The 27,550-nt window shown below is 40.8% G+C and overlaps 1 protein-coding gene across 2 annotated transcripts; it reads left to right on the top strand.

Annotated features, from left to right (window-relative positions):
• The first annotated feature begins 2,104 nt into the window (after positions 1-2,104).
• LOC103183734 (CCR4-NOT transcription complex subunit 6) lies at positions 2,105-26,142 on the top strand. 2 transcript variants are annotated; one of them, XM_042339939.1, is made up of 12 exons: positions 2,105-2,202; positions 12,571-12,692; positions 12,823-13,009; positions 13,904-13,989; positions 14,776-14,880; positions 14,963-15,031; positions 17,000-17,157; positions 17,947-18,101; positions 19,349-19,503; positions 19,685-19,918; positions 20,903-21,105; positions 22,823-26,142. In XM_042339939.1, the coding sequence occupies exons 2-12, from the start codon at positions 12,581-12,583 to the stop codon at positions 23,033-23,035; spliced, it is 1,677 nt and encodes a 558-aa protein (XP_042195873.1). In that variant the 5' UTR covers positions 2,105-2,202; positions 12,571-12,580; the 3' UTR covers positions 23,036-26,142. The 2 variants fall into 2 exon arrangements, with proteins under 2 accessions (XP_042195873.1, XP_042195872.1); XM_042339938.1 differs by lacking the exon at positions 2,105-2,202 and adding an exon at positions 4,999-5,127.
• Positions 26,143-27,550: the final 1,408 nt, after the last annotated feature.

The following is a 27,550-nucleotide window of genomic DNA, read 5'->3' as shown; positions in this document are numbered from 1 at the left end:
CTTTAACGTCCACCTGAACAGGCAGAGGTGACGTTGGTTAAATGTATCATCCAAAGGACTGAGTTAAACATAAACTTTAATTATGCAAAAAATATCTTTTAGGTTCTATCTTGGTATGTTCATATGTGTATGTTCAGGGAAGGGAGATGATTAGATAAATAATCCTTACATTTAATACAGCACCTATAAGTCAAAACAACTCGCGTTAGGTAAGAGACTGCAGGAAGATCTTTACACAATGGAAGCTGTGTATAAATCTGAATACTCATCCCTTGTCATTAATTTAAACTTTTGAGCCATTTCATAGCACAGAATCAAGTCAGTTTGACGTGCTAGGGTTGAAACTGACGGCTCAGCAGAATCTGTTTGTGTACCAGGTGGCATTCAAGCCACTGAAACAGATGTGGAGCTTTATCTCTGCAGCAAGCCGGTGGAGGGTGTGACTTCTTCTTGGAGAGAAAATCCAATGAAGAAATAATGCCATCTTAATATGCACGCATCCAAGTAGCTGGTCAACAAGACATTGTTGTTGGCCTTGAATTAAGATATCACTCTTTTCACATATTCTCCATTTTCTTTCCTGCACCGACACATTCGGCTGTGCTCTGTGTAGTTCAGTCAGGATTGAATTTGATGCTAAATTCTGGTGTTACATGTGACTTGCTATTGCACTCAAGAGCTCCCAATGTCTTCACCATGTGAAAGGCGCTATATAAATGCAATTTGTTTGTTGTTGTTTGTGTATCCTTAAGCACGGTGATGGATTTCTGCATGTGTCAGACACTGCATGTTTAAAAACTCTAGGAGTCTGATCTGGAAAATCTTAGCCTGCGTGTGTAGAGATAAGAACATAAGAATTGCTCGACGAAAGAGGATCAAGGACCATCCAATTCGCCTTCCACCATCCTGGCAGTCACGTGCACATGTCATGTACTAAACTATATACTGTCATGTACCACAGTATTATTTACTAAAAGAAATTTGCTTTTGAAAGAGTAAATTTCTGATTCCACCATCTCCCTAGGGAGCCTGTTCCATACATTTACGTGGAGTTCTGTAGCTCAGTGGTTAGAGCACTCACTTTGCAAGCGAGAGACCTGAGTTCAATTCCAGGCGAAACCTTGGGCAAGTTTCCTTACTCCACACAGAGCCTAATAATAATCCCTCCAAAACCAAAAACAATAATAAATTGGTCATTTTCAATCTACGACTGTTTGTGGGACATTGCTGTGCGCAATTGGCTGCCGCGTTCGCCCACAAATATACAGTCAATTCACCTTACAGTGTGTTCTGTGAAGCGCTTTGGGACGTCCTCCCGACGTGAAAAGCGCTATATCAAATGCAAGGATTATTATTATTACTACTCGCTCATTGTTGAAATAATATTTTTTTGCTCATCATTGTGGAAACACTACAAGAACAACACAACAAAAACTTTTATGCAGCACTTATACAGTGCCCCTCACACAGGGTAGTGTCCCAAGCTCTCGGTGGTGGTGGTGGCGGGGGGGGGGGGGGGGGGGGGTGCGGGGGGTATAAATGCTAGTTGTTGTTGTAGTGTTTCCGCAATGATGAGCAAAAACATATTACTCAATCTGCATATATAGGAAACTCTCCATGTGATGTGGACTGTCTAAAGACCACGAGTGCTAAGAAGATTTAAAAATGATGATGACCAACCAACCAACCAACCAACCAACCAACCAACCAATCAGTCAACCAACCACCCACCCACTCAACCAGCCAATCAATCAATCAATCAATCAATCAATCAATCAATCAATCAATCAATCAATCAATCAATCAATCAATCAATCAATCAATCAATCAATCAATCAATCAATCAATCAATCAATCAATCAATCAATCAATCAATCAATCAATCAATCAATCAATCAACCAATCAATCAATCAATCAATCAATCAATGAACCAATCAATGAACCAATCAATGAACCAATCAATGAACCAATCAATCAATCAATCAATCAATCAGCCAATCAGCCCTCTGCTGTGCTCAGTGCACGGCACCTACACGGCGCCTGCGCAGTGGCCGCCCCCCGAGAGCGGGGACCAATGGGAGGCGAGGGGGCGGGGCCGGGGGAGGAGGCGGGAAATCTCCGGGAAATAATGGGAAGCGGCCGCCATGATGGCTGTTTGCTCGCGGGGAGAAAGATCTAGAACTTTTGTTATGTATTCGCAGGTACTCCTTCCCCCCCCACACTCCCTCCCTCCTCCCCCACACCCCCTCCTCCCTCCCCCACACTCTCTCCCTCCTTCCCCTCCTCCACACTACCTCCTTCCCCTCCTCCCACACACTCCCTCCCTCCCCTCCTTCCCCACACACTCCCTCCCTCCTCCCCCACATCCCCTCCTCCCTCCCTCACACTCCCTCCCTCCTTCCCCTCCTTCCCCCCCACACTCCCTTCCTCCTTCCCCTCCTCCCTCCCCCACACTCCCTCCCTCCCCTCCTCCCTCCCCCACACTCCCTCCCTCCTTCCCTCCTTCCCCCCCACACTCCCTCCCTCCTTCCCCTCCTCCCTCCCCCACACTCCCTCCCCCACACCCCCTCCTCCCTCCCCCACACTCCCTCCCTCCCTCCTCCCTCCCCCACACTCCCTCCCTCCCCCCCACACTCCCTCCCTCCTTCCCCTCCTCCCTCCCCCACACTCCCTCCCTCCTTCCCTCCTTCCCCCCACACTCCCTCCCTCCTTCCCCCCACACTCCCTCCCTCCTTCCCCTCCTCCCTCCCTCACACTCCCTCCCTCACACTCCCTCCCTCCCTCCCCCCCACTCCCTCCCTCCTTCCCCCCCACACTCCCTCCCTCCTTCCCCCCCACACTCCCTCCCTCCTTCCCCTCCTCCCTCCCCCACACTCCCTCCCTCCTCCCTCCTCCCCCCCACACTCCCCTCCTTCCCCCCACACTCCCTCCTTCCCCCCCCACACTCCCTCCCTCCTTCCCCCCCACACTCCCTCCCTCCTTCCCCCCCCCCCCCCCCCCCCCCCCCCCCACACTCCCTCCCTCCTTCCCCCCCACACTCCCTCCCTCCTTCCCCCCACACTCCCTCCCTCCCTCCCTCCTTCTACTCGCTTCATTCACGCTTATAACCATTTTCCTTTAACTTGATTTTGAATATAAACATAGTAGTAACGATAATTCTTACATTTGATAATCACGTCGTCGAGACGCCTCAAAGCGCTTCACAGGGTATACTGTAAAGTGTAGTGACTGTGTGCTCATTCTGCGGGTGAAACGCAGCAGCCAATTGCGCAACAGGCAGCCGTCCGTCCCACAAACAGTCGTGGATTGAAGTGACCCAATTTATTATTATTATTCAATATTTTTTGTGGAAGGGATTACTACGCCCCGGGAAAGCGATCCACCAATCGACTAACGACCGGGTTCCTACTTACTGCTGGAAAACAGAGGCTCGTGTGTGTGGAGTAAAGAAACGTACCTCACGTTTTCCCCTACCCGGGAATCGAACCCAGCCGTCTCGCTTACGAAGCGACTGCTCTCTCTTTCTATATATATATATATACATATAAAGAGGTTTCCCTATTGATCATTTTTATTTTTCTTCTCCTCATTTGATTTGTTTATTTACATATTAGATTTCTTTTACAAAACAAAAAAAGGAAAAGGAGAGAAAAGAAAAAGAGGAAAGAGACGTCTTGTTTTGAAATATTATTATTAAACAAAACAGCCCCCAAGCAACAACGAAACAAAAGAAAAGCTCCAGATTGCAGCTTTAATTTAAAAAGAAATCTTTCTATTTGTAGACTATAGAAAAAAATTGTCTATAAAGATAGAGGTGAACTTTCCCAGTTACAGGTTTGGTTTGTGTGTGTGGGGTGGGCGGGAGAGGGAAACACTTGCAGTGTTTTTATTTGTTATCCACTCAATCTCCCTGAATATCTACCTATCTATACAGCTGTCTATAGATATATAATAAAATAACAATAATCCTTACATTTGATATAGCACCTGATCACGTTATCCAGGTGTCTCATTAGCGTTTCACAGAATATACTGTAAAGTGTAATGACTGTTTTGTGGGTGAAATATTTTATATATTTATATTAATATTTATATCCATAGATATGAACACAAGAGCTATAGCTATAAAAGTTGTTGATTCGGGGGTTTTGTTATGTGTATGTGTGTGTATGTTGGGTATTTATGTAGTATGTATATATATATTTGTGTGTATATATGTATGTGTATGAGTATATATATATACACACGTGTGTTATGCTTTTGTGTGTGTATATGTGTGGTGGGAGTGGTTGATGCATTGATGTACAGTACAGTCTGTGTGTGTGTGGGGGGGAGTGGTTGATGTATTGATGCATAGTACAGTCTGTGTGTGTGTGTGTGGGGGGTGATGTATTGATGTATGGTAGTGTGTGTGGGGGGGTGGTTGTTGTACAGTCAGTGTTGTGTGTGTGGGGGGGTTGCTTGTTGTACAGTGTGTGTGTGGGTGGGTGGTCAATGTATTGATGTACAGCCTGTGTGTGGTGGGGGTGGGGGATGTTGTATTGATGTACATGTCTGTGTATGTGGTGGGGGGGGTGCTTGTTGTACAGTCTGTATGTGTGGGGGGAGAGTGCTTGTACAGTCAGTGTGTGTGTGTGGGGGGGGGGAGTGCTTGTTGTACAGTCAGTGTGTGTGTGTGGGGGGGGGGAGTGCTTGTTGTACAGTCAGTGTGTGTGTGAGGCCTACACATGGTTGACTAGGTGGTGGGGGGGGGGGGGAGCTTCACCAACGTCGGGCCGAACTAACTTGACACCGGAAGTGCGTTGGCGCGGCCTGACCGACAGCCGGGTGGGGCCAATCAAAGGCAAGACGTGGCGCGGCTTAGCCAATGAGCGTGCGGAGGGAGGGGGCGGGACATCCGGCCACCAAGTTAGGTTGAGCGGTAGCCTTAGCTCCCCCCCCCCCCCCTCCTCCCTCCCTCCCTCCCTCCCCCCCCCTTCCTCCCTCTCTCCCTCCCTCCCTCCCTCCCCCTTCACTGTCCCTCTCCCCACTGCCCAGGCTGAGGATGGGCAGACTAGCAGTGCCTGGTGTGGGGGTTCCCCTCCAGCCTGCCATTGCTCTGCCTGAGTATCTGGCCATCACAGCTGGTGAGTAAGTGACTGTAGGTGCAGCAGCAGCTTAAAAAAAGGGGGGGGGGGAGAGAGGCTGGTGGGGGGAGGGCAGCAAAGTTACCACTTGCTCCCAAACTGGGGGCTCAGAACAATTGGATGTTTTTTTTCCTCCTCCAAAAAAATAATAATTGCCATGCAGTTGCTTTTTTGCAAGTGTCTTAACTTCCAAGGGGGGTGTTGTGGGGGGGTATATCTTAGTAGCCCATCAGAAAGGGCTGTTGTGGACTGGGATACGATAGGATCCAAATGATTAGAGACTTAAAGTTTCAAACCAAATGAGCATTTAAAGAGAGGAAGAGAGAGAGAGAGAGGTGTTGTCTACATTTACTGTCTGTTTCTGTTTGTCTGTCTGTCATTGCTAGACTGGTTATAATGCAGAGTGTTTTTATTGTGGGGGGTTTGGAGAAAACAAAACAGCATTGTTAGACGTCTGACCACCGCTATGTGTTTACCATTTGCCGTTGGTGTGGTTGGGGCTGTCGATGGAGACATCCCACGGAGTGTAAATAACAGGTGAAAGCAATACATTTCCAACAATAGAGCCCGTAATGTACAGGAAGTAGCAAAGCCACATGGTGGCCTTTTGTTTGTAAGTTGATCTGCTGAGTCTTTTATTGCTTGGAATGGGAATAAAATATTCTATACATGGCCCTGTTTATGACGATCCTTAATCCTTAAACTGTACCTTTTTGGTTAGCGATGATTTCAGCCTAAAAACCGGTGAGCAAGTCAGTTTGCACATGTGATCTATTCTTATTAACTTTCCAGTTGATTATCAAATAATACTGTACGGGTGTTCAGATATGTAATACATATAATATATATATATATTGGTGATGAAAGTTCACACTGAAATCACATGTGAAAATTTCAAAAAGGCTAGTGGCAAAATGGGCACCTGAGCTGTGCTGAACTGGGACTGTTTATGTAGGCCTGATGTGCTTTTCATCTCCCACGTTTTGAAGCATTTCTCAGAAAATACAAACATGGTGGTCAGTTGAGCGGGGTGGGGGGAGGAGGAGCAAGTACAGTAGTTGAGTACAGTGTAGACAAGCATAACATGTTCAAAAAGCAAGACCAGGCTTCCCTTAATATAGAAGGCCTCTTTCAATTAAGGGTAGGAAGGAAGAGTATTGTACTACAAGTTGGAACATGTTTACTTCAATGTTGTACACTATACAGATCACTGGTATGGTAAATTCTAGAATTGCTGTGTGTATATGTTTGATTACAGTAGCATAACAGATATAGAAACATTGTAAAAGGCTCAGAAATGAGCCCATTTTTGCCACTAGCAAATTTAGGCTTTAGAGGAATAAATTGTAAAGACATTTAAAACTTTACAATTTACCTCAGTTGTAAAGAGATTTACAGCTTGGGTACATTGTAGGCTTCTTTTTGCTGGTTATGCAGTGTATGGTGAAGCTGTTTAAAATAATGAAAGCTATAACTAAGTTTGGTGTAAATGAATTATTTAACTTAATCAACGAATGTAGGACTGGAGGGCATCAATAGAAAATTCATAAGCAAGACTGGAGGTTAGAAAATGTCTTCCTCTCTCTTAGGGTGGAAAATATGTGGAAGAAGATTTGCTGACTGAGAACTTAGTTGTGGATACCTTTTGAAGGGTTTTGTCTGGATTAGTAATGTTGATAGCTGATTGGAAAGTTGCAGGATAGTAACTGTTCTGCTTGACTGCCATGGAGGTAAAAATAGAAATTCAGGAACCTTGAAGTTGGGGGAAGGGGAACTAGACGACGATATGTGGGCTGTGCAGGGATTGGCCTTGTTAGTCCAAACAGTGGTGTCTCCCAGGATCCGTTTGGGCTGAGAGCCCCATTAAAATCATGGCTTCACAAACCCCTTTTAGGTCTAGGCATTAATAAACTAATACACAAATGTAGATGCAAGCAACACAATCTGAGCACTATTTTACCATTACTACTGATGGAACAAAATGCAAATAGTTTATATTTGGATAATTCACAAGCAAAATAATGGATCGTAGCGATTAAAAACAGTGTTGTCAGGATTTTGTTTGTGTGTAAACTGAACCTTTCCCATAAAGTTCATAGAAAGCCCATATAGTGCTTCCTGGATTCAGATTGAGTGCTTGAATAAGATGCAAACTTGGCATATCTTATCTTTCTTTAAGACTTGTGTGCTTGTTATGGACTAAGAGAAAATTGACCACATATGGCTGACATCTTGATTTATTGGTTGAAGACCAGGATTTCTATGTTGCAGGTGTAGATTCCAAGAATTGTACTCTCCCCCCCCACCCCCCCCCCCCCAAACGCCCCCCCCAACCCCACCTTTATTCATGTGTTGGGATTGGTCACAGTACCTTCCTTTGCGGTGTTGATCGGACCAGCGCAGTGTTGATCGGAGCAGCACAGTGTGAAGTAATTTACCATGGGGCCAGTGTGGCCACTGAAGATCTGCAGTTGGCTCACAAAATTGAACCGGGCTAGATATTTATCATCTTTATTTATCGAGCGTATTTGTTAAGTCACCTTTCTAACAGAACCCTTTTTCCATAAACACCTGGTTTATAGAAATAACAACAACAACTTGCATTTATATAGTGCCCTTCACTCCCGACGGCGTCTCGGAACGCTTAAATACGGTGGTTTAGACTGGTGATAGTGCTTCATATGCCCAGTTGTTGGATATATCCATTATAGGATTAGTAATGTATTGTGTTTGCTTTAAACAAAAACATTTGGTTATCTTTGAACATTTAACTGAATATTGTGATCCTTTGTGATTATTTACATGACATAAATACAGTATTGGCTTTCAATAGAGCAGAAACCTGCAACCTTTGGGCTGAGTGTCAATTAACTATATTCTACTGATGAATAATTTTAAGTAGACTTTTTAATATCATTTCCTGATACTTTCTAGGAAATATATTAAGCCCTAAAAATAGTAGTAGGTGGCTTTGTATTTTCAAACATTTATCAGCCAGAAAAACCAGCTCTGCAAGAGTATTCAACACTATTAAATAATCAGTGCCCATCAGCTAGACTCCCAATGTTTTATGTTATCTTGGGGAACCAGATATAAAATTAGTGTAATGTCTGTCAGCCATAAAAATATACTGGCAGTTAGGATAATATTGTCAAAATTCTACTATAACCTTTAATGGTGTGGCTATTTCATATTCATATTTCATATACCACACAGGTATATCTACCAATGAAGAACTTCTACTAGACTGAAGAAGTTGTATTTTTGTTGTGGTTGTTGTTGAAGTTCTATAGCCTAACCCCAATATACAACGGTCAAATTTACTGCAGTAGTAATAGTGCAATTCCTTTTACTACTTTATTCCAATTAGCATCAATTGGTCTGCGGTGAGCTCCAGTCCGGTTCCTGAGCCAGGTGGGGCTGCAGTATTCCAGGGCACTCACTGCTGATGACAGCACAGCCCAGCCTGGCTCATTGGCAGGACCAGGCAGGGCAGGACCAGTAACTGTGGGCAGGGAGTCATCCCACTCAGCTCCTGTTAATCCTGCAAGCCTAAGCTCTAACGCATAGGGTGGTCCTTGCTGGACAAGCAGTCGGAAAGCTTGCCAGACAGCAAAAGCAATAGCAGGCTACATGGTTAGACTCCAGCAGTTACCCCAACGCACACTCTGGGCTCCCCCCAAGCCTTGGCTCTTGCCAACCTGCGCTTAATACTTTCCGCAGTTACGTAAACAGGATGCGTCCCTCGAGGGAGAGAGCAGAGCGCGCATCCCATTCCAACAATCTATCTGAGATTTCTGTGTGTAGGTGGAATACATGGAAGTTTCAGCTTGGTTTGGATATGCTTAAACATGGTGATGGGTTTCTGCACGTGTCAGACACCCACCTGGCTGACAAAAAAAAATCAACAACAACATCAAGGGAGCTACATCATCCCGACCAAGGAGACTAACTGGCTAATGCAAGGAGATGCTAATTGTTCACTTCACCAGAACAACTTTGGGCATTCAACCAGTTATTTCAAATTACTTTTAGTTCGTGGAGAGGTGGGGAAATTGGCAGTTTGCGTCAGTTATGATCAGTTTGTAAGGGAAAGCAATATGTGTCTGATCCCACCCCTTCTATACTGCACAAATAATTTTTGCTCAGAGTGACACCAATGCTACACATGAGAAAATCTGCAGCTCAAGCTGTTAGGCACTTCTCCTGATAGAAGGTCTTAAAAAGCTGGGTAGTTAGTGTGTTGTGTTGGGGAATATATCACTAAATTTGTGCAGTGTTCTGCTTAAAAATGGAATTGGCCAAAACTAATTGAGTAGATTAGTTTTGAAACCGTTTTGAAGACCCACTCAGTCAGTCGTTCAGTATTTGGATAGTTAAAATGTGACCCACCATTTGTTATAGCTCAAAAAATTAACATAAATGTAGAATATTTGATTTTTTAGTAACTCTAAGCTGCTAAAATTGTCATAACAATCCTTGCCTTTGATATAGCTTCTTATGTGTCTTTGAGACGTTTCAAAGCGCTTCACAGAATACATTGTAAAGTGAATTGACTGTATATTTTGTAGGCGAAAAAATTGAGGTCTGGAGTGTGTTGCTGATGCAAGGCTTAGTGTTCCTTCATATTCTTGTCAGTATTCATCAGAGGTAAAACATTTTTTAAAAAAAGTTAAGCACAACGGTAAGATTTGCAGTTGGAATGTGTTCTCGCTGTGTGTACTAGTTCCTGTGTTCACTGGTAGCCAATGAAAGGAAATCACCATTGTATCTGCACAGGGCTTCCAAATGAAGCTTGGAACAAAAATTTGGTCACGTTGACTGATTTGGAAGGCTAACCTTGCAATTATTTGCCGCTAGGTTTTTGTTCTCTTAAGACATTTTAAAAAGTTAAATGGCAGCATAGTTTATAATGAAACTGGGGTGTATGTATGGTTTGAACCCCTCACTTTAATAGAGCAATTTAATAGGCTGGTATTATGTCTGCAACAGGCCTAAAAGCATGGTTGGGAGTGTTAACTCCCATTACTTATATGTGCATTGCCACATGCAGCAGCCTGTCCTAGCTAGAGATTACATCAGTCATTTATCATAACTCTTCATATTTGTATTGGAAGTTTTGGTTTCCAAGGTGCAAGACAGATGCTTACTTCGCAGAAAGTTGACCGGTATTAAAACAAAAAATATATCCAAAGTTGAAGCATTAAATAACTTACTATTGAACCCAAAAATAGATTCATTATTTCTCATGCAGCATTTTTGTAGTCTATTCAACAGTGCTTAAAACTAAAATGATTTGGATGAACATGTATTTGCGATGTGTGTGTCTTCCACCACGTCTGTCATGTACCGACACTTGACTATTCTGGAACTTAATCACCGAAAATAGAGCTAAACTCAATGTTGCTCCCTTAAAACGCTCAATAATTAATTATGGGTTCATCTCATAATATTACCAAATATGTATAAATGGGATTGTCTAACTCAATCTTGCCAGGTTCATTGATGAAATTGATCACTTGGACACATCAAAATGTTTTGCTTTGGAAGAAAGGCATCAAGATTTTCCCTTTCCCCAAATTCTCGTCTAGGTCACGTTTTTATATCCATGCCATGTTTCTCTACCTTTTAATTGTCAGAGGTGCACTCCTTCTGGTGCGAAGTTAAACCGAGATTCTGGTAGATGTTAAATCTCATGATATTATTGGCAAGCGAATGGAGTTTGTTCCAGTGTCCTAATCAACAACCCGGAGATAGAATTGGTCATTCACTTCATGGCTGTTTGTGACAGTTCGTTGGCTGTCACGCTCATTCAGGAGATTCTCTGTGAAGCGCTTTGAGACATTTTCATCTTGTGCTAAATGGGAGATTATTATGTTTATTTTATGGTTTCATTCCTGCTAAATTTTATTTAAGTTGTCCTATATTTGGACATCTTACTCACTTTCTCCCCCGAAGCTGTGTATGGTGGTTTTACTGTTGAAGATGATGTGTGTAAGCTATTGAGTAGCAATAGTTTGTGAATGCAATCCTTCGCACACTGATATTAAGGCTGCGGACGACTGATTGGTTGGTTACAGTGTGTACAAGTGTTAAACAGTCATGAAAGTCGTACAACGTCCTGATTAAATGTGCATTGTCTTCTGTAAGAATACGGTGATGTGGTGAGTGAAGGCCAGTTCAATCAGATGAAAATTTTAAAGCAAATTGTTGCGCAGAATACATTTCAGAGTTTGGTTTTGTTACCTCAGGCATGTTGCGTGTGTTCAATGGAAAAATCGTGCAAAACATGTTAGAATTTTGGTGTTCATTTTCATTAAAGATAATCGTGATAAGTTCTTAAAAACAGTTCCTGGACTTGGTAGATAAGCAGGGTGTGTAGTGTTCTACCGTCAGGACAAGTTGGCTATTCGTGAAATGTTTTCTCATTTTTAATAAAAAAATTCCATGTCTCATAGCACGAGCATTCTTTAATTGTATGCTGACCTAACCTTCAGCCTTCAGAGATTGTTCTGTATATTTAATATTGCCTGCTCCTGTGCAGATTTCCTGTTTTCTGTTGTGTTTTTGTGTCTATCTTTTCATCCTCACCCCCAGAAGTGGTAAAATTGGAACAGTTAGTCTTCTAACTTTAGTACCAGACTTTTGTGTTATATTTATATACAATTAGATGTGATCGAATAGTATAATTGGTGATTATAAAATAAGTTGTATCTTCATTCATTATCAAGCCTTGTATAAATCTTATATAAACCAAGTTAATAATAATAATAATCCAAATAATCCAAGTTTGGATGTGAAGGAAAGAAAGCTGCAGTTGCTAGAAACCTGAAATCGAAAGAGAAACGTTAAAATGCACAGCTGAAGAATGAGTATTTGATAGACAAAGAAAGTTAACCTGCCTTTATCTTTCTCACACCTTGCCGATTTCCAACATTTCTCTGATTATAAAAGTGCGTGGGTGGTTTTAGATATAATACATAAACTTTCATATCCTCAGATGAATAGCAAAAGTATGATGTAAAATTCAATGGCTTACTAAGTTTAAAAAGTAAAACTACAGTATTTTGTGATTTAATACAATCTAAATTGATAGCGGAGTGTAAAGTGTGGCAATTTCTAACCGGATTCCTTAATGAGAACCTCAGTGAGGAGGGACTGCTTGGTTTACCTCAAGCATGACATTGCTGATTTGTAGTAACTTCTCTACAAATGTAGATCACACCAGAGCACTTTGCACAATGTCCTTCTGTTTTTCTATGATGGAATCTATCAGAAATTTGCTGCATATTAGGCCAAATGCCTATTGTCACCTCCTTCTCCTTTGCTCGGTGCCTTTGTGAAGCACTCTCGAGAAGTTATCCTTAGTGAAAGGTACTATATAAGTGCAAGTGGTTACTAACTTGATTGCTTCTGTCGACGTAACTTGCGTTATCTTTCCAGTGTAACCGGAATGCCCAGGGAAAAGTATGATCCACCTGATCCACGGAGAATGTACACAATCATGTCTTCTGAAGAAGCAGCAAATGGGAAAAAATCACACTGGGCAGAGTTAGAAATCAGCGGTAAGTACCCTATGTGCGTCAAATACAATGACTTAAAATTATTGCTTTGTTTTTGCAACTTGCTAAGTATTTCACTTCTATTTGCATATTTTTAAATCCTCTTACAATTTAATATTGTCTTACTACGCAGGGAGAGTTCGAAGTCTGAGTTCATCTTTGTGGTCGCTAACGCACTTGACTGCATTGCATCTTGGTGACAACTCCCTTTCACGCATTCCTCCTGACATTGCCAAACTGCACAATCTGGTTTACCTGGACCTATCGTGCAACAAGATCCGGAGTTTACCATCAGAACTTGGAAACATGGTATCACTCAGGTAAATCATCTGGATATTTCAACTGGAGAAGAGCACCTGATTTTTGTGGCTTATAATAATAATAATCCTTCCATTTAGTACAGCACCTTTCATGTCATGACGTCCCAAAGCACTTCACAGCATATAGTGTAAAGGCTGTGTATTTTCTGGGCCAGGTTGCGCACAGCAATGTCCTACAAACAGCTATGGAGTTAATAATTATTTTGTTGGATTGTTAGCCAGGACACCAGGAGAAACTTCTCTTTTCGAATATCGCTACAGGATCTATAAAGTCCACCTGATCAGGCTAGACATAGCCTCGGTTTAACGTCTCATCTCCGACAATGAGGCACGCCCCCAGCACTGCATTAGAGGTTCAGATTAGACAATACGAGTTCCAAGTCCCGATGTGGGGCTTGAACCCACAACCTTCTGAATCAGCGGCAAGATGAGGCAGGGTAACTCCTTAGTGGCTCATATAATATTGGACAGTTTTTTGTGGTTGATGTTGTCTTGTGCACAAGTGTTTTATATGGCACACATGGTCTGCTTTTTCTGTTTTCAAACCCCAAATTCTGAAGGTTTTTTGAATTAAACTTTTTAATTTCAATGCCATAATTAATTTATAAATGGAGGTTAATTTGTGTTCTTGACTAAAATTGTCGAAGATCTTTACTGAGGATCAATGTCTCCATTGTTGTTGACTGAATAATATGATGATGTGCACCTCCGCGAGCTGGAATGTTGGGAATCTTCCTGGAGAAGAGAGTCCACAAGTTTTTTGGAAAAAAATTTGGGCAATTGATTGAGCAGCCAAAGCAAATCGCTGCTTGATTACGTTCTGACGATAGCAATGTTGCTTTATTCAAATAAACTTGATCCTTGAAAAGGTTAACATTTGTTTTAATTTTTCAGGGAACTGCTTTTAAACAATAATCTTCTACGGGTTCTACCATTTGAGCTTGGAAAGTTGTTTCAGCTACAGACCCTGGGTTTGAAAGGTAAGCGACATAAGGTGGAATTTATGTTGTGGTCAAAATGACTGGCTAACTAATTCTGTGCGATTTGTATGAGCATTTTTCTGTATTAACACGTGAGAACAAATTCACTTATGTATGGAAGCTGGAAATATTCTCTGTAAGTTTGGGTGGGATCAAACCTAATTTCTGGTAAATCTAGGTTCACTGTGTAAAACCGCTTTAAATTGGCTGCTCCTTTAAGCTTAGTGTTGAGTAATGGAAGGTTTCCTCTAAATGTAAAGGTTAGGAGGCTTGAATTGGGAATGCTTGACGCTGACACCAGCTGTAAGTGTTCTTTCTCCCCAGCAAATGTTTTGCTTTGAAAGTGAAATTCACTAAGAACTAAAACTTAATCTAAGATGGGTAATGTGTTTTTTTTTTGGCTAGAAGGGAGTTTCTCCCTTGCAGTGTTCTGGCTAACCATCCCTCAGATAAAACTGACATTCACTTCATAGCTGTTTGGGGGACATTGCTGTCTGCAAATTGGCTGCCGCGTTCGCCTACAAATACATTCGATATAATTGACAGTAATTCCTGCGAAGCACTTTGAGACTTGTCATTGTGATAAGGCGCTATAACAAATGCAAGTATTATTATGTAAATTGTAATTGATAATTTACATTTATTAGTGCCACGCTTGAGAGGTGAAACCATGCAGAGTAATATTTCTTATTTGTCTCATATGCTCCCAAAGTTGTCATATAAAGAATTAGGAATGGTTTAACAACCTGTGGATAGTATGATTAATAAACTTGTGTGATATTGCAGGAAATCCTCTGGCACAAGAAATCCTTAACCTTTATCAGGAACCAGATGGAACTCGAAGGCTACTGAATTACTTGCTTGATAATTTGGCAGGTACTGCTAAAAGAAGTAAGTTAACAAATCGAAAGTTTAATAACTTGTTCATAAAACTATGGAAATCTGTGTGTCATTTTGATTTTTTTGTCAACAGTTCAGCCAGAACAACCACCTCCAAGGTCGTGGATTGTCTTACAAGAACCAGAGAGGACACATCCCTCAGGTACAATCATTGTTATTCAAAATGTAGTTTTCTTTTGCCAATGTCCAGTTCTTTTCATTCCGTTTGAGATATCTCGACGACATGATAAGGTACTACATCAAATGCAAGGATTATTATTATTAATTTATTTCTTTTACACATACTATTTCAATGGCTAAAGTGCCTGAAGATATTCCACTTAAAATGCGTTTGGAATTATGGTGTGTTTATAATATCCTTTTTGCCTCGAATCAGTGGATTGGAGCTTGGAGCAGTGTGTCTTGTGTGTGTGCGAAGGCGGAGGCCTGCTGCTGAGGGCAGTATTGACCACACTGTGGCCTCAGTGCAGGGAGTGCTAGTTGATTCCCAGTTCTACGCTCAACTGGTCCAATGGTGGCCTGAGATATTCAATAGGACCATTTTTTTGTTGGAGATGGTCATGTCATTTCAGAGTGATTTTTTTTGGGGGGAGAGGGGAAGGGTGGGGGGGATCCACAGAGACAATGCAACCTGCTGACAGGTTACTCTTATAGTAATTGAAGTTTGTGTCAATGCCTTAAATCAACTGACAATGTTGCACTGGTGTCTTCATCCTTCGATAAGCACAAGTTACTGTGCACAATAAACGGAGGCTGTGGATTGTTTTTCATTGTAATATTGTTCTCAACAAGGGTGAGATTTACAAGGTCACAATGTGCTCTCTTCAATATGCCCCATCTCACAAGCACTAAATTAAACCTGTATGTGTTAACAGTATTTTTCTTCAATTGAGCATTTTATTTGGGGGTGAGGTGGAGATAGTTCCTGCACCCCCAAAACATTTTGATATTCTAATTTGCTTCTTTGTAAACTAAATCAAAACTTATTTAACTGTGAACGAAAAGTAATCAAACATGGGTACCATCAAGAATCAAGGCTTTGCGCTCGTAGTTTCAGTCGCACCATTATAATTTACTGATGAGCTCTACAAAGATAACAAACAATATAAATATTTTAATACCTTTTATACCAATTTTCTTTTATTCCTCTTTTTCCCTCCAACCTCTCTCCCTTGAATACTCTGAATTTTGTTGGGAGTAATAATAATAATAATAATAATCCTTGCAATTGATATAGCGCTTTTCACGTTGGGAGGACGTCCCAAAGCGCTTCACAGAACACACTGTAAAGTGAATTGACTATATTTGTGGGCAAACGCAGCAGCCAATTGCGCACAGCAATGTCCCACAAACAGTCGTAGATTGAAAATGACCAACTTATTGTTTTTGGTTTTGGAGGGATTATCATTAGGCTCTGTGTGGAGTAAGGAAACTTGCCCAAGGTTTCGCCCTCTGCCTGGAATTGAACTCAGGTCTCTCGCTTGCAAAGCGAGTGCTCTAACACTGAGCTACAGGACTCCACAAAGGTTCTGTTGGTGTCCAGATCCTTCCAGTACTACTCTCTCAAGTAGTAATAATTCTTGCGTCTTGCTTAGCACCGTTCACTTTAGGATGACGTCTAAAAGGCCTTCACAGGATTTAGTGTAAAGTGAAGTGAGTGACTTTTTTTAGGATAATGTGTAAGCCTTATACCCGAGTAGGTTTCAGTTCATTCTTTTCTTTGGTCAGCTGGAAACTCATCACCGTGCTTAAGAGTATCCAAACCAAGCTGACAATTCCACCCATCCCACCTACACATGGAAATCGCAGAGATAGATTGTTGGAATGGAATTTGTTCTCTCTCTCTCTCTCCCTGGAGGGATGCATCCTGCTTACCTAATTCCAGAAGGTCTTAGACATAGGTTGGCAAGAGCCAAGGCTTGTGGAAGCCCAGAGTGTGGGTTGGGGTAACTGCTGGAGTCTAATCAGCTAAAACCACAATAGTTTGCCATTGATATTGCTGTTTCATAGATTCATAGAATGTTACGGCACAGAAAGGCCATTCGGTTCCATATTATGTCAAACGTATATCAATATAGCCATATAAATTTTTATTTACGATTTTTTGCAGCATTGTTCTCAGTCATGTGCTACAATGTACTATGTGACAAGTATGCCACAAGACAGCTGTATGGCTACTGTCCGTCATGGGCTTTGAGCTGGGAATATAGGAAAAAATCTATTATGCAAGAAATCTTGAACTGCAATGCAGATATCATAAGTCTTCAGGTAAGACACACTTTTGATGAACTCTTGTGTTGCTGAAGGTTCTAGCTGTATTTTCATATTGTATAACATTTTATGATGTACCTGTTGACATTCCTCAGCCTTTTGTTTATAAAGAATCTTTGTAAAAATGGTAACCAATGTTTCTTCACCTCCTCTCTGTCGCCTTGTTTAAAGATCATTTGGCATTCTGGTGTAAGGAAACACTGATTATTAAAACTTTTGAAAATGTATTGGCGGTTAACCACAAGAAGTAGATCCAATAGAGAAACTACTGTGGTGTAGTCTGAATATAGTCACTGATCTATGGATCCACTTTAACTCCAGTATCTTATTTCTATCTGGTTTTACATTTAAAATATATTTCCATAGATTGTACAGCACAGAAACAGGCCAAACAGCCCAACTAGTGTGTGCTGGTGTTTATGCTCCACATGATTATCCAACTCTTTATTCCTCCTTCCCATGCCCTTCTAGTCCCTTCGCTCATGTGAATATCCAGCTTCCTCTTAAGTGCATCTACGCTACCTTGATTCAACCACCACTTCGGGCAGCGAGTTCCACATTCTCGCTACCCTCTGCATGAAACAGTTCCTCCTATATTCACTTTTGGATCCCCCTAGTTGCTATCTTATACCCGTGTCTTATTATTATTAGTACATTTTATTGTGAAACACTTTGAGCCATCCTCCCACCATGAATGGCGCTATATATATCAAGGGCAAGGATTATTACACCTCCATTTATTGTTACTCCTTTTATTTATGGATTTTTTTTCTGTTGCTTTTGTAGGAAGTTGAAACTGAACAGTACTTCACCTTCTTCCTGGTTGAACTTAAAGAACATGGATATGACGGCTTCTTCAGTCCTAAATCCAGAGCTCGGACAATGTCTGAATCCGATCGGAAGCATGTGGATGGCTGTGCAATATTCTACAAGACAGAAAAGTAGGTGTTCGTTTTAATGGACATGCAAGGGAATAATTTTCTGTTTGTATAACGGAATGATTATAAATGTTCGTTTTGTTAAATTGTTTAAAGCGTCTGTCGCTATTGAGAGAGAGGCACTTGATACTTAAAGCACTTGCCTATAAAACATCATTAAGGAGCGATGAGTTGAGTCAATTGGAAAGTGACTGACTTTTGGAGACACAGTGGCACGTCACAATAGGAAAAAATCTACCAGAATGACTAGCAAGAAGGGCCTTTTCCAGCTAGCACTGAGCCTGACATTCAGCCCTTCTGACAGTACTAGCAAAGTACTGGTGTATAGCTTTTTGTCAATATTATTGTCCACCTCTGTTTAATCTTATCAGAAATCTTGGCACCATTATTAGATCTACAAGATTGCAGACTCCAGGAAATGACAGTAGTTAGTTCAATGACCAGTGTGGCAGGGAGAGCAAGTTATATTGACTCGTCGTAAATCCACAGTCTCTCACTGAATGTTTACTGGTTAGTTACAGGAGTCTTGAGGCGTAGGTGTTAACAAGCTCACCTCGCAAGTGAGAGGACCCGGGCTTGATTACCATAGTCGAAGCTGACACTCCAGTGCAGTACCGGGGGACCGTGTTGGAGGTGCCATCCTTCAGATGAGAAGTGAAACTGAGGTCCCATCTGCCTATTCAGGTGGATGTTAAAGATCCCACGGGACTATTCGAAAAGAGAAGGGAATTTCTCCCGGTGTCCTGGCCAATACTCCTCCCCAAATAAAATTGGTTGCTCGCTCCATGGCTGTTTGTGGGATTGTGTAACTGGCTGTCGCGTTTCATCCACAAGATAGACAGTCAATCCACTCTACGTACAGTATATCCCGTGAAGTGTTTTGAGACCTCAACGACGTGATAAGGCACTGTATCGAATGCAAGGATTATTATATTATAGTTCAAAGGATCCTTTGTTAGCGCTCCAGAGAGACTGAATTTGGTTGAAGGGCAAGTGTATCAAGAGAGGAATTCTCCTGTGATTCCAAGATGTAACTCTATGTTGGCTTTAGACTTTCACTGTTTGGCAAATCTGTTTATCTTAGATTTCTATGTTTTAAGTGCTCTGTCACGCTACCCTGCATGAGCGGCTCCATATAACTGCAAGTTGTTGTTTATTTAGGTATTTTTGTAAAAAAAATAATAGCTGCCAATATAATATAATGTCATTTCAGCCCCCAATTGCAGTGAATGTTTTGTCTGTTGCTGCAGATTTACTCTGATTCAGAACCATACTGTTGAGTTCAACCAGTTGGCTATGGCAAACTCGGACGGCTCAGAAGCTATGCTGAATAGAGTTATGACAAAGGACAACATTGGTGTTGCTGTGCTGTTAGAGTTGCAGAAGGATTCTTTTGAAATATCTCGTACGTATTTGACGTCACTTTTATTATTATTTTCGTTTGATTATAAGTTCCTTCTGCCCTGGAACTGGGGGGAAAAAAAAGGCCTGATTTGGGGCGAATTTCTGTGTGGGTGCATAACGCATTCCGAGGGAGAATTCTAAGGGGAGAAAAGAAAACAAGTCTTTATTTTCCTCATTTGCAGCTGCGAAAACGTATCACGAAATGGAAAAGCAGCTCATTCTGGTCGCGAATGCACACATGCATTGGGATCCCGAGTACTCTGATGTCAAGCTGATCCAGACCATGATGTTCCTGTCTGAAGTGAAGAACATCATCGAGAAGGCCTCTCGTACACTCAGACCCGGTGCCTCCTCGGCTGACCTCAATGCCATTCCACTTGTACTGTGCGCAGATCTCAATTCGCTGCCGGATTCAGGTAACGATCGACAACAACAACAACAAGGTTCCATTTGTATAGCGCCTTTCACGTCGGGATCAACATCTCATCTCGCCATTAGTCATGTTTTGAATGTGTTTTTTTACATTTATATTTCAACAGCTCTCGCTCTCATTTTGAGACGGATTTGTTGGACAAAATCTACTGTATTTTTTTCCCTGACGCCATTGTTTCAAGTACAGTACAATACCCAATACACCGTACAATACACCGTACAATACCCAATACACCGTACAAAACCCAATACACTGTACAAAACCCAATGCACCATACAATACACCGTACAATACCCAATATACAGTACAATACAATACGGTCCTCTGCCCTGAGTAAAGTTACTATAGAAATGCAAGTTGTTGTATATAATATTTCTCATTGGTTGTTAAGCTTCTGTATTGAAATGCATTGAATTATTGTAGTATTGGCTTTAGTTCACTGGGTGGTGCTAGGCCTTTGATAAATCTGTATTCTGGTGCTGGTGCTTTGGATAGCTACACAGTATTTGGACTCGAGTGTTACACAAGTTGGGTGGAAGGCATCTTGATCCTGTAGGTTTCTCCATCTCTCTTCATTTCTGAGTTACAACTGCTTAACTTCAAACTCTCCCAGCATTAGAGTCTTGAAAACTGAGGAAAGAGTCACAGAACTGCTGTTGAAGATTACTGGGCTCTAGTTAGTCTGTAGCTTGAGTCCTGTGTCTATCTCCCACCACGGACAATAAAGAAAGCTGAGGAGAGCAACCAGGTTGATTTCCCTCCTCCCTGCATTGTTGAGGGATGACGTATAGGGAATGATTAGTGAATCTTCAACTTCCTTTTTTATTAAAGACAATCTCTTGAGGGAAACACTTTTCGAGCTCTTGAGTTCTTGTTAAACAAGGAAGAGAAGTGAAACTATTGCCATTCTGATGCACTGCGTTTGACCGGATTAATGATTCTAATCAATTATTCTGATTGATTACAGGTGTGGTTGAATACTTGAGCACTGGAGGAGTTGACACAAACCACAAGGATTTCAAAGAACTAAGATACAGTGACTGTCTCATGAAATTCAGTAGCATTGGGAAAAACGGAACACCCAGTGCAAGAATCACTCATGGCTTCAAGCTGAAGAGTGCCTACGAGAATGGCCTGATGCCTTATACAAACTATACCTTTGACTTCAAAGTAAGTACATCTGGAGTCCTGCAGCTCAGTGGTTAGAGCACTCGCCTCGCAAGCGAGAGGACCCGGGTTCGATTCCCGGGCGGGACGAAACGTTGGGCAAGTTTCCTTACTCCACACGCATGCCTATTTACCTGGCAGTAAGTAGGAACCCGGTTGTTAGTCGATTGGTGGATCACTTTTCCCGGGGTAATAATTCCTTCAAAAAACATAATAATTTGGTCACTCAATCCATGACTGTTTGTGGGACACTGCTGTGCGTTTCACCCACAAAATATGCAGTCAATTCACTTTACAGTATATTCTGTGAAGGGCTTTGAAACGTCTCAAAGATGTGATAAGGCGCTGTATCAAACAATGCAAGGGTTATTATTGATTTTTTAAAAAATATAATGATGGAATATGCAGCCTTTGTGATGCCTTGAATCCATCCAGGAAGTCGTTGAGGTTGGTATTTCAAAATCGCTGAGTTATTAATTCACAAATCAGAGACATCCATGTGGACCTGAATATCATTCTGTGAAAATCTAAATATTATTCTTCCACTTCCTTTAGCTGCTTTTCAATAATAATCTTAAATTGAGAAAATCATACATATTGTTCTTTTAATAATTTGATTGCTTCACAGAGCTTTCCTCTTTCTGTAGTTGTATTTCATCCCAAACTTGGAATACTTTTAGTCCTTTGAGGCAGTAAATGTGATTGGCTTTTGGGCATTAAGTTAAGGATTTCATTATACAAATAACTTGAGTAATATTGCTTTTAGTTTCATCTGGGTGAAGGGTGGAAAGGAGGAACTACAACAAATTACTTTAAACAGCATCTTTCACGTCGGGAGGACGTCTCAAGGTGCTGGACAGTTAGGGATTTGGACCCGAGCTGTGTGTTGGGATAAGGAGGGGGTGGAGGGTGGCTGCAGTCAGGTGGTGGAGTTACTGTTTCAGTATGGTTTTGGATGAAGCTCTGCACCACCTGGTGTCATTCATTTGGAAGACCTTCTGTTGATTGGTTTTGTTCTGTGCTGGCACCTGTTCTGTGTACATCTTGCTGTTGTTCCTATCCAGCAACTGATATTTACAATTGCTATGGCTTTGTTTTCCAACACCGCAGTTTTCTGATTTGCATAACTGTTTCCATATTGAGTCCAGAGCTGAATTATTAAATTACAAGGCGGTGACTCTAGAAGTTATGTCTGTGTTGTTCCAAACTTGATGTGTTCCTTAGTCATTTGAATTAAGCTCTTCCTTAAGGAAGAAAAACAAGAGCGCTCCAAAAGCAGACAGAATTAACATTTGATTGCCTTTAAGCAATTCCACACGCAGCTCACTACAAAATTCTGCCACCTGATCTGCATAAATATGATATTTGATTATAGCACCTTTCACGTCAGGAGGATGATCCAAAGCGCTTCCCAACGGGATATACTGTGTGTATATAATTGTATATAGTGTAAAGTGGTGTCACTGATTTGTGAAACACCCTCGGTCTCAGGATTTGCAAACATTTGCAGAGTCTGTGTGGGAAATGGGTTTGAACGTATTAGTCTTCACATTGATGTTCCAGACAGCGTGTTGTAACATCAAGAACTACAGTATTAAATTCGAAGGGTGTATATGTGTGGGGCATTAGACTCTTGTACTTGATGATCTTACTTTATCGAAATGTAATGATCCCATTGACTGACCGAGACTAACGATGTGTGTTTGTTTCTGGGTTACAGGGTATCATTGACTACGTCTTCTATTCCAAGCCTCACATTAACATACTGGGTGTTCTTGGACCTTTGGATCCTAACTGGCTGATTGAAAACAATATTAGTGGCTGCCCACACCCACACATCCCGTCTGACCACTTCTCACTTTTTGCACAACTTGAGCTTTTACTGCCCTTCTTGTCACCAGTAAATGGTATCCATCTGCCAACCCGAAGGTAGTTGTGTGTGTGTGTGTACCATTTGGAGGGAAGCCTCAAAACAATTTGTAAAGTTGTAAAATCAAAGTACTGAGGAGTGAAGTATGGCCAGTAGGATTGTTGTCCAAATTATGTTCTTAATCAATTTTAAATTTGTTTCTTGGATAGCTTGTTTAAATAATTAATAAATAAATGATAGTAGTCTGGTGCTATTTACAGACGATGAAATTCTGAGCCCTATTTCCTACTTTGTATATTGTAGACAAATGTTGAAAAATGGGTATCTTTATTTTATAAAGCTTGTATTGCTTTTTTGCTTCTGCATTTTGTTCTGTTGGTGTAAAAATGAAGCAAATTCTCCAGTCTCTCTACATAGGTTAGTTATACAGTTGATTCCCATTAGGTGAAAAACTTGTATTAAAGCATTTTTATTTATCTAGGAAAATTCACTGAACACAAATTCACATTCGACTACAGTATGCGCACTTTGTAATGCAGCTAAAAGAATTATAAATTTGGCAAACTATTTTACACTGCTACCTTGATCTTAACTTTGCGCTATGGTGGAAGGTCAAAGAGCTATTTAGGGTATAATGTAGAGTGCAGTTTGGAATGGAAGTGGGGGGTGAAATTTGTAATCTGATCGAAACAATTCAGTTATTAGGAACTGACATTAACAGAGTATTCCTGGGTAAATCTCTACAATGACCTTTTCTCTCCTAAATGTTAATGTTTTATATGTATATATTTTTTAATAATCCTGTCAACCAACCAGCAGCTGACCTCTGATCAAAGTGGCAATCTTCATTCTTTTTTTCTCTCATTCTCTCTCTCTCTCTCTCTCTGCCTCTCAGCTCTGAATAGTTTTTCCATTTCCCCCCCCCCCCCCCCCAACCCAAATTGCTGATTTTAACTCGGTGCATAGATGAAACTGCTGAGAGGCAAGGTGGGGAGCAAATAACTATTTTCCATCTGGAAACGTCATTGAAATGATCACTTCAATTCGTCACTACCTTCAATTAATTTCAGCTTCCAAACCCGTGAAGGCATTTGTAGAGACTTATTCTGAAGTATTCCATTTAAGTGTTTGTTTTATTGGAAGTACGCAAAGTGTAAAAGGACAGTGGCGTTGTTTTTTTTAATTAAAAAAGATATGTCCGCCGATTAAGCAGTTAAGTACTTACTAAAGTGGAATCAACTGTATATCCTTGTTGCACTACTATTTCAGGCCAGTAGTAGCCATTTGAAGACCTTTCTTTCCATACTTCACTCCTACAATTTTGAGAAGTGTTTGTATAAAATTGAATTTGAATTTAGCCTTTAATGATTGTATATGAACCACAGAAGACCTGATTTAAGGAATTTTGTACTAAAAAAAATTTAAAACAGATTTGGGAAAAAAAAATGATTGTATTGTAAACTAAGGCTAAATTTTTATCTGTTTCATGCTTTAAAAAAAACATTTGTAAAAAAAAAAAGAAGTTGCAAGAGGTTTCCTCCGCTAATATTTGCACTGTTCTGGATTTGTAACTCGTGTTCGTTCTACTCTTTACAGTTGAGGACATTGTTAATTTAAAGTCAATTATTTCACTCCTCAGGATTTGGTATCAGTGTTCTGACCTTGCAATCTATTTGAATTACTCCCCCGTTCCCCCACTCCCCAAATCCTCTGATTATAAGTTTTTTTTAACATGACGTGTGCCTCATTGACCTTTTTATTATATTTTTTTCGAGGTTTTATTTGGAACCAGCACTGCCTGTGCAGGCGGAGAGATCCTGAGCAGCTTCTTTTTGAGATTTTTTTAAACAATAAAAAAAAACTGTTAAGATTTGTGAGATTTTATGAAGACACTTTTGTATAAGCTCTGTGGCATTTTTTTTCTTGTGGAGCAATGAACACCACATTGTTGATCAGGTTGGGTACAGTAGGGTATAGAGTGTAACTTTTACCCATTGTACCCTGGCACTGCTTCTGTCTCTTTGCACAGTGCTACTTTTCACCAAGGAACGCTGCATCGTGTAAGACTTTGCGCAGTCAATGTCGTGTGCTTTGATCTTGTAGAGAAGTATCATTCCTTGGTAGGAATTTTAATGTTCTGAAGCAGTGTAAACTAGAACCGAGCTGTGTTTGCATACAGGTCATCCAGACAAAGTTTCAAATGAATTTTTTAAAAAATATATATATATAAATAAATTAAGCGGCAAAAGTCATGCTTTTGTGTTTTCCAGCTGGACCACGGCTATATCTCCGCTCTCTGTTCATTGTGCCATTGGTAGCCTATAGCATATTCTTAAAGCCAAGTGTGCAAGCTTTAGTAGGTTAGCTTTTGCTGTGCTTTTGTTCGAGGTCTTAGGGGGAAAGAAAGGGGAACCTTTGGAAATTAGCTTGTACTATATCATGCATTGAATGAGCCAGAGGTATAGTTTGATCTAGCTCTTTAGTTTCAACTGCAGGCAGAGAGAGACAAAAAGAACACAGCATGACACTAAAAGAATTGGGACCGGTCGTTATTCCAGTTTACAGTTGATGCGGAAAAGCAGCTGAGTGGATTAAAACAATTTTTTTTAACTGATTTAAAACCTTTTTTTTAAAAAAAAAACGGAACAAAGACTGGCGTAGCACTTAAAAAGATGGTGGGTGCAAGTCAAATCCCGGATCGGATCAGCAAATTGGCTTAACTTAAGTTTTCTACCCAATAAGCGACAAAATACCCACAGTATATTTTATTGAATCTTTGTCTGGGACCTGCAGTCTTTTGTTTGTGCAAATAGGAAACGTGTCCAATTTATAATCGGTAAACTAATTACTGGTAGTATTGTTGTAGTAGATTTAATGAGTAGCTTTTTGTAAAGTGTGAATAAAAAGTGTTTACTCATGTTTTCCTTGCTTTTTACCATTTTGTTAATGTGTACATCATGAAACCCCCCAAAACAACAGTAAGTTAGATAAAGTGGCCATACAGTATTGATCTTTGTCAGTGTTTCAATTTCATGGTCACTCAAGTGGATTATACAGTACACAATTCAAAGGGGCTGTTGATTCCTATCAATTACCTACAGACCAAATTCAAATGCTATTGTATACTTGTTCATTTTTGTGACTGATTAAAGTGTGGTGTCTTATTCAAATACTGTATTGAAATTAAACTTTCTCTCTTTGGTAGGACATTTTTGAGAACCTTTATATGCAGTATATGATGAATGCAAAGTCCCACATGTGCAGTGAAATATTATTTGGGTTTTACACACACAAAAAAAATTGCAAAAAAAAACCCATCCCAGAAATGGGTGCACGTGTAAGATTAAGTAAAACCCTTTAGATCCATTCAGAAAAGTAGCAAACCCACCTTGTGTTAGTCATTTTACTCCTGCCTGTATCTGAACGTAAATGAATTCTCGTGAGTCATTTATGGTAAAGTGTAGGTTACAGGAAACCGAATCCTCTCCAGATTTCTTTCTTTAGTAATGATCACTACTCAGGTTAGAAGGACATATTTTAGTTCTCTACTAAACCTATTTTTTACAGATTTCACTATATGATGCACTGAGATAAGTCTTGTTTACCATTCTTTATAAGTGCACTGATCAAACCAGCAATCACATCTGCACTAGTTAACAGTTATAGCCACCCAGGCAGCTTCTTCAATGACATTTGGGATGGATTGGTAAACAAGGGCTTCTCAAGTCATGTCTTATGTAAATCTTTTGGCTTAAATTGAATAGCAGTTGGTAGTACAATGTTTTTTTTCCATAAATAGGGTCTGCTTGTTCCCATACACAGGTGTATTTTTCCTACTCACAGCTTGGGACAATAAATTGTATATCTATTTCAAACTTTTGTTTGCTGTATTTATTCAAATAGAAATGCAGTAGTTAAAAAGTATTGCACAAACCTGCGAATAAAGGCGACAAGAAATTATATCTTCGACACCCAATCGATGTTGTGTATGTTGAGACAGTTAGGCACAATTTAGACATCTGGGGTTCATGAATTGGCCCGATGTAAAGATTGAGCTATAGTGTTTGAATCTATGACTTCATGCTGACCTCATGACAATTTGCACTTGTATAATGCCTTTCACTTAATTAATGTCCTTAACAGCGATGCTTTCAGACACTGAGCAGCGAGGGTGGAGGAGGGAGGGGACTGAAGGCATAGTCAAAGAGGGGGGTCTTGAGGAGACGGGTCTTGAAGGAGGCGAGGGAGGGGGCGAGGTGGAGAGACTTTTTTTTAAAGGGGGCACCAGGAAATGCAAAACATTTGAATATTAATTCAGTACCTAGGCCTAGAGAAATAAAGGATGTATTTTTACAGAAGGATTTTGGTTCTACTCTCAATTCCACAATTGACTGGAAAACGTAGTTCCTGTTATGGTTGACAGGTTTGGATTTAGGAAGCAGCACAGAACCACAGTGCGTGGAAAGTTAATAATATAATGTGGAAAGTTTTATAATAATATCATAACATAATGACATAATAATCCTTGCTTTTGATACAACGCCTTATTGCGTCTTCGAGACGTCTCAAAGCGCTTCA

The sequence above is a fragment of the Callorhinchus milii genome, unplaced genomic scaffold (assembly GCF_018977255.1).
Source record: "Callorhinchus milii isolate IMCB2004 unplaced genomic scaffold, IMCB_Cmil_1.0 Scaffold13, whole genome shotgun sequence".
NCBI lineage: Eukaryota > Metazoa > Chordata > Chondrichthyes > Chimaeriformes > Callorhinchidae > Callorhinchus > Callorhinchus milii.
This window is presented reverse-complemented; position numbering and strand designations above follow the sequence as displayed.

Coding starts and splice junctions, on each gene's coding strand:
- LOC103183734 (XM_042339939.1), top strand. CDS start 12,581: ATGCCCAGGGAAAAGTATGATCCACCTGATCCACGGAGAATGTACACA. Junction 13,990..14,775: donor ACAGACCCTGGGTTTGAAAG/GTAAGCGACATA, acceptor GTGATATTGCAG/GAAATCCTCTGGCACAAGAA. Junction 21,106..22,822: donor ACTATACCTTTGACTTCAAA/GTAAGTACATCT, acceptor TCTGGGTTACAG/GGTATCATTGACTACGTCTT.